At 35.8% G+C, this 9,975-nt stretch overlaps 1 protein-coding gene across 1 annotated transcript in view; it reads left to right on the plus strand.

Annotated features, from left to right (window-relative positions):
• Positions 1-6,100, plus strand: part of LOC124453741 (serine/threonine-protein kinase MRCK alpha-like) — a 25,260-nt gene extending 19,160 nt beyond the window's left edge. The window contains 7 exon segments of the mRNA XM_047004592.1: positions 194-227; positions 1,214-1,340; positions 1,689-1,782; positions 3,107-3,155; positions 3,234-3,300; positions 4,083-4,129; positions 5,845-6,100. Coding sequence (XP_046860548.1) covers positions 194-227; positions 1,214-1,340; positions 1,689-1,782; positions 3,107-3,155; positions 3,234-3,300; positions 4,083-4,101 — 390 coding nt within the window. The 3' untranslated portion in view covers positions 4,102-4,129; positions 5,845-6,100.
• The last annotated feature ends 3,875 nt before the right edge of the window (positions 6,101-9,975 follow it).

Below are 9,975 nucleotides of genomic sequence, written 5' to 3' on the forward strand. Positions count from 1 at the left end.
GCATATAGAGACGTGTCATATAGAGACGTGTATAATACTCTGTATACCACAGCAAAGTGTAAGTTATTCATAGTGAAGTTTGTTGCATCGCATAATCAGCAAAAGAGAAGTGTTTGCTTTTCTTTATCGAGATAGAGGTTTTGGCTCTCCTACAATAAAGTTGAGCGTGTTTTTTATTGTATTTTGTTTGTAGAATCCCCAAAGGGTAGACGAAGATGAAATAAACGGTAAGATCTGTCAAGTTTCTATTCTTGCTCGTTGAAATGCCTCTAATGCATGATTTTTTCTTGTCTTTCTTCTCAAATAAAGGAACTGTATCGGACTTTTGTTTAACATTTACTTTTGTGTGTTTACGTCTGGAAGCTTTTGATGTATTCATTTGTTGAAATGTTTATTTTCATTGCTATGCTACAAACCTGCCTTGGTTTTATGTAAAAGTCGTGAATGTTACTGAAATCAAACGCATGCATGATGATACATGTTTGTTCAATACGAATGAAAGTAAAGAAGTTGTAAATTAGGAGATGCTAGGTTGCTTCACCTTTTCAAATTCAAAGGTTGCATTACAAGTAACACGACCTTGCACGTCGTCCTTAATGGTAGTATTACAAACTATCCCGAATTTTGAGTTTAAAGTAATAAAAATTACCGCAAAGTGTTGCAAAAACGCAAAAACATTTAATTTACACCATCGTTGACAGTGTGTGAAGCACTGACTAAAACATTTCTGCAATCATAGTATTACAAAGTAAAATCATGGTAGTTTGGTTACTTAGTTACTGGTAAGAGTTACTCAACCTCACTTGTCTTTCGAGTGCATTTAATCACTAAGCAACGTCACTACCATGATTTCACTTGTAAATACCCTAATTCTCCTATTTACCCCACAGCCTGTTCTTATCCCCCTCACCCCCACCCCCCGCCACCGTGGCGTTACCATCCCACAAGTTTGGTCGTGCCATGTCAAATTCAGATCATCTGCATTAATCGTTTTTTTAGAAATGTATTGTTTTTACAGTGAGTGAACGCAGGAGTATTTACAAAGCAAGAGCAAAATTGCGGGCTACCCCCTCCCCCCTCACTCTCATTTAATAATCTTGCACTTGAAAATTAGCCACAAATAACCACCTAGGTTGCTTAATAGAGGAAATATTTCATCAATCAATACTTGTTTATTATGCTTCTTGTATTGAAGAATTTTCTACTCTTATAGATGGAAACATGGTGGGAAATTACTCGGTTGTCCCACGAAGTAAACGGCCAATTAGTGCCATTCCCCGACCGAAAAGCGTTGCTCCTGCGCCGCCTGTACATAATGGAAAATCATCTTACCGAGTCAGGTAGACTAATATGTTTCAAATTTTAGATTGTTTATGATTGTTCATGGTTACCTTGATATTTCATGATTGTTCATGGTTATCCCTTTATGATTTTTCATGATTGTTTATGGTTATCTTCTTGATTTTTCATGATTGTTCATGGTTGTTCATGGTTGTTCATGAATTTTGATTGTTATCGTCTTGATTGTTCATGGTTGTTCATGATTGTTCATGGTTATCTTCTTGATTTTTCATGATTGTTCATGGTCGTTCATGATTGTTGATGGTTATGTTCTTGATTTTTCATGATTGTTGATGGTTGTTCATGATTCTTCATGGTTATCTTCTTGATTTTTTTATTCCGTTCAGTAACGAGGATGTAAGCCGCTCGCCTTCATCGACCTCCAGTGAAGAAATTCGAAGTAATCGTTTATCTGGAGATTTAGAGAAATATTCTACCAAGGTAGAGGATTAAACCGCTGCAAGTACTGTTTAAATGTTGTACGAGATTAAATCATCGATATTTATATGTATGCAATGACGGTGTAGTAGTTTCCAGGGCTTCAAAAATCGTATCAACACATTAGCACTATTTTGCAAAACATTTTAATTTTTATTTGCCGTCTGTCGGTATGAGGCCATCTATATTTTTTGTCGCAAGCCTCACTTAGATATAAACTATGTAATCATATAATAACATTAAAAGAACTTTAATTCGATGCCACGTCCAAGTAATAACATATGTCGCAGTGGATGGTCGGGAAGAGAATGATGTATGGAAAAAAATTTTTTATTTTTGTTGCATGTTAAAATCGGTTGCATAGTGGAAACCAATTTTGGGTGAAAATCGCTTTGGCAGTAACCTGTATTTATCTAAGTCTTTCAAGGAGATTCTAAACCTCTAAACCTCTAAATTAGATCTCTAAACTTAAAAAATTTTGAAAGAGTGGCTACCGTAAAGATATTTAGTACGTTGATGCTCTTGGAAAGTAGCCTTAACTAAAATATTCTTTAACATTTGAAACAATGCTTATGTCAACATCGCCGCAGTTTACTTTGATCTTAAGTTATTAATTATCAACATCACTAACTTTAATACATCACCACAATTTCTATCCTGCACTATTGAGTTCATCTTCCTGCAAACTCTTAAGAACTTGAGAGGTTTTCACAAAACTACTTTCGCAATAGCGTCAGTGACGACCCGGGTTTCGTGATCGCGATTTTGGAGAGTCTGTAATAAGTTTCTCTCATGATGTATAAGAATAAGTCCATTCTCAATTTTCACGACAAAATTTCCTCATATTTCTTGTAATAGTTTGATCATTCTCTTCCGCTGGTCGCTGCCATTGAAGGCTCGACATTTTTAAAGCGTTAAAATGGAGTATTTCTCTCTTTTATTTATTTTATTTATTTGATTATTTTACATACAGATGGTAAATAATTTAACTGGTTAATGAATAAAGTTTCAATATATTTAAATAGTGAAGTGTGCTGTTAATAATCGTTACGCGTGCAGCCAATATTTTAACTAATGTAAAAAAGTTAATTTCACAGACTTTAAACTCGATAAATTGAATATTTTTAGTAAAGATAGGAGTTAAATCTTGGAAATATATTACAAGAAACTTAAAATCTTTAAATATGATTGTTTGAACAAGAATAAAAGCAAAGGTCAAAATAAATATAAAGTCGTCAACATGAAAGAGGTAATACGTCATATAAACCAAATGAACGATGCTGTAATCCATCCGTATACATAAATATAAATCGTTTCTCTTTCATAGGTACCTAACCTACCCTCGCCAGATGCAAGTCAAACAATATCAGAATTCGGTGTGTGTTTTTTCCTCTATGCATTGTGTTTGCAATGATCATTTTCCAGTTTCTAATTCTCTTTTTTCTTATTTCAAGATTCAATAAATTTAATGCCAAGTGAACTAACACAATCATCAAGCAATGAAGACACTACGGCAAACAGGTGAGCCTTAGTTCACAGGTGAACCGCGTCAGCAATTCAACGACAACTCGAAAACTATTTCGTCGTGAATATATTTGCCTGTGATTGTTTTGGGTGTGCAATAACCCACAGCTCTCTGTATATAGTGAAACTAACGACCTACAACCCAGTCTACTAGATATCTGACTCCCCAAAAATTCTATAGTTACGAGTGAGGCAAGCCGCCATCTTGAAAGGTGGCAAAACTGACGATATTTACGACTAATATCTTCTTTTCCTGAGTTGATATACAGTGGCAAAGTTAATAGTCTAGGTTTGATTTTCAAAGCGTTTGATCAAAATGGTTTTAAAACTTTCTTTCAAATTTTCTGATGTTGAGTTTTGTATGATTCATATATATACAACGCGTTTTCTGATTGGTCGATGCCCGTGTTTTGATCTGTTCATCCAAACAGTGAAGTTTAAATTGCTGTTAAGAGGATTTTAAACACGTTGGGAATGAAGACGATCTTTTTTACTTTATAGAACAATTATTTATTGGTTTTCAGGTGCGTGCACGGTTGCTCAAAAGTTGAGAAAAACGGTGCAAATCATTCGGCTTCGGCCCGTGTTTAGTGCGTTATTCTTAACTCTCGCCTTATTCCTGGTTTTGCATCAGGCTATCTAAACACTGACACCATTAAGTAATTGTTTATTGTAAAACTTTTAAACGAGGATGTAGAGTGTTCACTCACCGAGTTACTATATATGTAATTATGTCTTGGAAATCTACTTCTTATGATGAATTTTTGTCGTCATTTTAGCTCGGAAATGCATTTTTAATGGCAGACACCTTCTCTTGGAATCTAAGGTAAATTTCTGTGGAATAATAAGTAATATAAAAACTACGAGTTTTTTGACAGCGTGTGCTGTTTGTTTGATCGGTATTTTTTATCATACCTATAGGCTTTTCTCATCAGCCCGGGGTTGTTTCCAATACTGCAGTGAAATGTTACTATCAGAAATCTAGGTGTGTGTGTTTGTGCTAGTAAAAAGGTGTATGCTAGGTGATAGATGATTGATGTTGGTCTGTGAATTGGTCATAGAGAAGTGTATGGTACCATTAATGAGTCCGGATAAATGTATACTATCCTTTTCTCAGTCATAGAGAAATGTATGCTATCCTGTAGTCAGTCATAAAGAAATGTATGCTATCCTGTAGTCAGTCACAGAGAAGTGTATGCTATCCTGTAGTCAGTCATAAAGAAATGTATGCTATCCTGTAGTCAGTCATAGAGAAGTGTATGCTATCCTGTAGTCAGTCATAAAGAAATGTATGCTATCTTGTAGTCAATCATAGAAAAGTGTATGCTATCCTTTTCTCAGTCATAGAGAAGTGTATGCTATCCTGTAGTCAGTCATAAAGAAATGTATGCTATCTTGTAGTCAGTCATAGAGAAATGTATGCTATCCTTTTCTCAGTCATAGAGAAATGTAAGCTATCCTTTTCTCAGTCATAGAGAAGTGTATGTTATCCTGTAGTCAGTCATAGAGAAATGTATGTTGTCCTGTAGTCAGTCATAGAGAAATATATACTATCCTTTTCTCAGTTATAGAGAAATGTATGCTATCCTGTAGTCAGCCATAGAGAAATGCATGCTATCCTTTTCTCAGTCATAGAGAAAAGTATGCTATCCTGTAGTCAGCCATAGAGAAATGCATGCTCTCCTTTTCTCAGACATAGAGAAATGTATGCTGTCCTTTTCTCAGTCATAGAGAAATGTATGTTATCCTGTAGTCAGTCATAGAGAAATGTATACTATCTTTTCTCAGTCATAGAGAAATGTATGCTATTCTGTAGTCAGTCATAGAGAAATGTATGTTATTCTGTAGTCAGTCATAGAGAGATGTATACTATCCTTTTCTTAGTCATAGAGAAATGTATACTATCCTTTTCTCAGTCATAGAGAAATGTATGTTATTCTGTAGTCAGCCTTAGAGAAATGTATACTATCCTTTTCTCAGTCATAGAGAAGTGTATGTTATCCTGTAGTCAGTCATAAAGAAATGTATGTTATCCTGTAGTCAGTCATAGAGAAATGTATCCTATCCTGTAGTCAGCCATAGAGAAATGTATGTTATCCCGTAGTCAGTCATAGAGAAATGTATGCTATCCTCTTTTCGTGCTTTTTCAACCTTTTTATTGCAATTTCTATAAAAATTAAAAGGCCCTTTTTAATGATGATTATAATATAAGTAATATTTGATGTCCATATGGTTACACTACGCAAGTGGTCATGTACATGTCGGTGATATCGTAATGTTCCGTGTTGCTTACCTAAACTATTGTTGTTTTGAATGGAAACTGCCGGTTTTGCATAGTCAGTCTAGAATTTATCTCATGCTTTTTAAATTTCAAAATATTATATTATTCATTTCTTTGGATGTTTTCTCCTAAGTTTTTACACAACGCGAGCAAACTTTTGGACTGGCTACACGCCCAAGAACTTTATGGAAATATGATTATACCAATTTTTTCAACACATCTATTCAATTTACCATCGTCATGCGATTTTTCTGATTTAGATAAATTCAACTGTACGTCGTCTTCATTTGTGAGCAATTCCTCCTCGATGGATCAATATTTTTCAGCTGAGTAAACCCCGTGGGAAGCAATGAATATATGTTAAACCAACTTGTAGTTATATTTTTATGCCGATTTTATAATTATGTATTAATGCTTAGTGATGGACGTAGTTGTATGAATTTACTGTAAATTATAGCAAGGTTGTTGTGCATAATTAACACTTCTAATGCTAATCAAGGTCTTTAACTTTTTTAAGACATTTGTGCAATTCTTTTATAACGCTTTTCATGTCACGATGTATAAATGTTTCGAGTTAACATCAAAGCGTTTATGACACGAAATTTTATCAAGAATTTATTTGATCTCATTGCAAAGAACTCACAAATTGACTTAACAACCTCTTCAGTAAAATTGACTTATTGTACTTTTTTCCGCAGAGATATTCGTCATGCAAATAACATCGTTATGACATCACAGAGCATATATGACACTTCAAAGATAATCAATTTTCCAGCCTTCGTGAGTTTCTGTCGAATGCTTGGGGCTCTAAATCCCATAGAGCCCACGTGATCATGCTCTAAATCTTACTTGGTATTCTCTATATAGAATATGTAGAGAATACTAATTTAGTTTTTGTATTATTTTTCATTTCGCCATTAGTATTCTCAAAATTGAAAATACTAATTGACACCCTCGCTGTTTCGTCCATGTTCAAAGCACGAATACTAAGCCCTTAATAACCGAGTGAGGTCTTTACGGAGAAATATCAGACCGAGGTCTTTACAGACCGAGCCTGTAGGGCTAGGTTTATACAAAAAGACACAGGTCCAATATTTATCAGTAAAGATCGAGAAAGCGAGGTTTGACCTGAAACGAAGCTTTCTTTTTTTCTCATCCTTGCTGTCTTTTACAGGTTGGCTTTCACTTTTCTAGTTTTCGTCCATAAAAAATAAATCGTTTCAAATTGTATCCTCTGGATGGTTTAACTGTTTTCCAAGTGTTTTTCCTTCGAATCACATTCGTAAATGGTTTTTGTTTCGTTTACTTTGCGTTTTGCAGTTTGCATTACGAAGTTTGTTTACATTTGACTGTAAAATTACGCGTTTTGGACCGTGGTCGATTGCGGGAAAACAATGGACCGACAAAAATGTTTCTGAGCCAATCAAAGCGCGCCATTTTGCCGGAAGTGACGCTTGCCATATAATAAAACAATTTAATTGTACAATTATCGATTGATATTTGTAAAGATGCCGCGGTTTGATATTTTAATGCTAACCTTCGACAAAAACTACTATTTCCAGATGCTGTTTTGCAGGGGAATGAAAAGAAGTAAAATAACACAATTCTATAGAAGAAGTTAACTTAGTCATTTTTAATTGCCTTTACAATGCAATAAGTAAACGTTATTGTAAAGTTAGATGTCATTAACACTTTGAGCAAGGGGTTAGTGCAGTGCTGTAGAACTAAATTTTTCAGATGGGGGGGGGGCTCTCTTGACGAAGCTGAAGCCATGAAATTAAAAATTGCCCATTTCATAGGTAGAAGGGGGGCTCCTCCCCCAAGCGCCCCCACTTCTACAGCACTGGGTCAGTGATAAAGGTGAGCGGCGCGTAGTTATGATGATGGACGTGGTTTGGCATATGTTGATACAATAATTTGAAGAACCAAGACAGTTCGTCAGAGAAAATAATAAACAGCTCCAACCATAGAATTTCACATTACCACCTTCGGCTATCGACACTTTGATGTGATCTACATCTATCAACATGGCAGCTTCGAACTTTTATGAGAACAATCTTTTTGTTATTTGTACAGGGTTAATTTTAGTTATTTGTCAGAGCAATTCTCAGTGCTAGATCATCCCAATAATAGAACTTAATTCATAATCCTCTCCATTGACATTACGTTATCTTCAATGCAAAAAGAGCAGATTATTTAAATATTACAATATTTATTTACAATATTGATATTCCATGATAAATCCAAGATGGCGCGGGAACCGGGGCAATTGATGTTTTTCGCAATTTACTTCTTTGATTATTTTGGTGAACAATAAATCGACCAATTTACACAACACTTTCTAGCGATATTTTTCGCCCGTATTTCAATAAAATTGTCCAATGTGACTTCAAAACATTATTAATAACGCTTTGTTTCCAATAAAACTCGATTGGAGTAGCCTCAAGTTTTTTGCCCTGTTCCAGCGCCATCTTGGATTTATCATGAATGTCACTATCTATGAATGTCACGCTGCCGTCTTAATAAGTCTTATAGTACGTCACACTCGTCAGCAATCTAGTTTTATTATATCTATGGTCGTCAGCAATAGTGAAGTGTCGAAATTGTCAGCGGTTTCTTGCATGAAAGTTTTGCAGCGGCCATGTTTAATGGTAGCATTCCTTCATACCATGGTTAACACTCTGACTGATTACAAGACGCAGGAATACCAACGACGCGAAATATTTTTTACGTTCACAATCTTTTATAAATGGGATCAAACATTTTCATTCATCCTTTAAGTATTTTGAATAGTCGACCCCGTCGTACGTCATCCCGCGTCCCCTCGCGTTTTTACACATCTTAATGGCGGACCAGGTTTTGGGATCTTTTTCGAAATGTTCCCGAATGAATTGAGACAGGACAAAGCTGTGGAAACTTCCTGCGCCGATGGCAATAAGAAAGTCGCTTTTGCGCATCAACATGACATTTGTGATGATATGCTGGTGCGAGAGATTCCATCAACTTTACCTGTTGCTTTGGGTGAATACAGAACTGCACCACTTATATTAGCTAGGTATTCCTCGTGGCCTGGGTCATATGACATGGAGCCACCATACTTCCCCATATCTGTGGTCAAGTATATCGACTTTACTCCTCTTTTCTTTTTTAACACGTCAACGATTCTCATCGCCAGTTGAAAACAGCGGTTTGTTGTGGTTGGAGGTGTATTTATATGGTTGGCACGAATATGTATGGCTACATACGGTCTTTGAAGAAACATTTTGGTAAATTTGTCCACCTCTTTTAAGATTATATCACTTGGGTTCAGAGCATAAAGAAAGATCTCGTTAGGACTTAAACCACTTGGATTTCTTTTCCTTTGAAGGCGATGGTCTGGGAAATATACTATTTCGATACACTTGGAATCTTTAAACAGCGTGTTTCGTATTTTCGATACGTTAAAACCGTCTGCAACACATATCATTGTGCGCTCATCGAGGTTCACTGAAAAGCGTCGAAGAATATGCTTCATTTTGTCGCAGTCAACCCAACTTTGGCCATTACCCTTCCATTTTGAAGAATCTTATCAAAGTACCACGAATAGCCGAAAACTGTGCGTCCCGCTAGATGTTTGATAAAATTTATGACGTATATATTTTTTTCATTCTTACACGAGTCGTCGTACTCTTTGTCCAACACCACAGGTGGGTATTGATTACGAGCAAATATGTTGTTAAGATGGTTGATATTGTATATTGATTCGAACGTATCGGGACCATTACTGACAGCCTTTCCATCGCTAAAGTGCGGGGCGACGATTTTGAAGTTCTCAAGTCCTGGAAAGTTCACCATTCCCAGAAAGATTCGCATTTGTTTGGATAATTCTTCGCCATACATATGGACTTTAAGATAGCCTGACCATTCCTGTGCGTTTCTATGTTTGCTTGCATTGATCGCTGTCAGTGCCTTCACTCTCTTGGCTACATCGAATGATTCATTTTTAACGTTATAATCAAAGGCGAAACTTTCACCAAACAGTTTGTATTTTCCGTTTTCATTGATATTGACAGTAACTGTTCGGCCACCTTTGTACGTGGCAATTGTATCGAATGCTTCGACAATTTCTTTTTCATTCAGGTTTGTTCTGGGCAATGGCGATGGCGAAAACCGATCAACTCTTTTAACATCCCAACGTACGTTATAGCAAAGCAGAATAAGCAAAAAAACAACAGCAAAGAATATAAATGTATATGTTACCTGAATCTTCGTTGTCATTATGCGATTAACCGAAGCAATTAGTTTTGTTTACTTAAAGAGCAGTAGGATATAAATTAACATTCTGCTTGAGATTCAAAGAGAAACTTACTGAGGCACAGAGTTTCGCGTGAGTAGTGTGTGGGTTGTTTAAT

The sequence above is a fragment of the Xenia sp. Carnegie-2017 genome, unplaced genomic scaffold, assembly GCF_021976095.1.
Source record: "Xenia sp. Carnegie-2017 unplaced genomic scaffold, XeniaSp_v1 HiC_scaffold_25, whole genome shotgun sequence".
In the NCBI taxonomy this organism is placed as follows: domain Eukaryota; kingdom Metazoa; phylum Cnidaria; class Anthozoa; order Malacalcyonacea; family Xeniidae; genus Xenia; species Xenia sp. Carnegie-2017.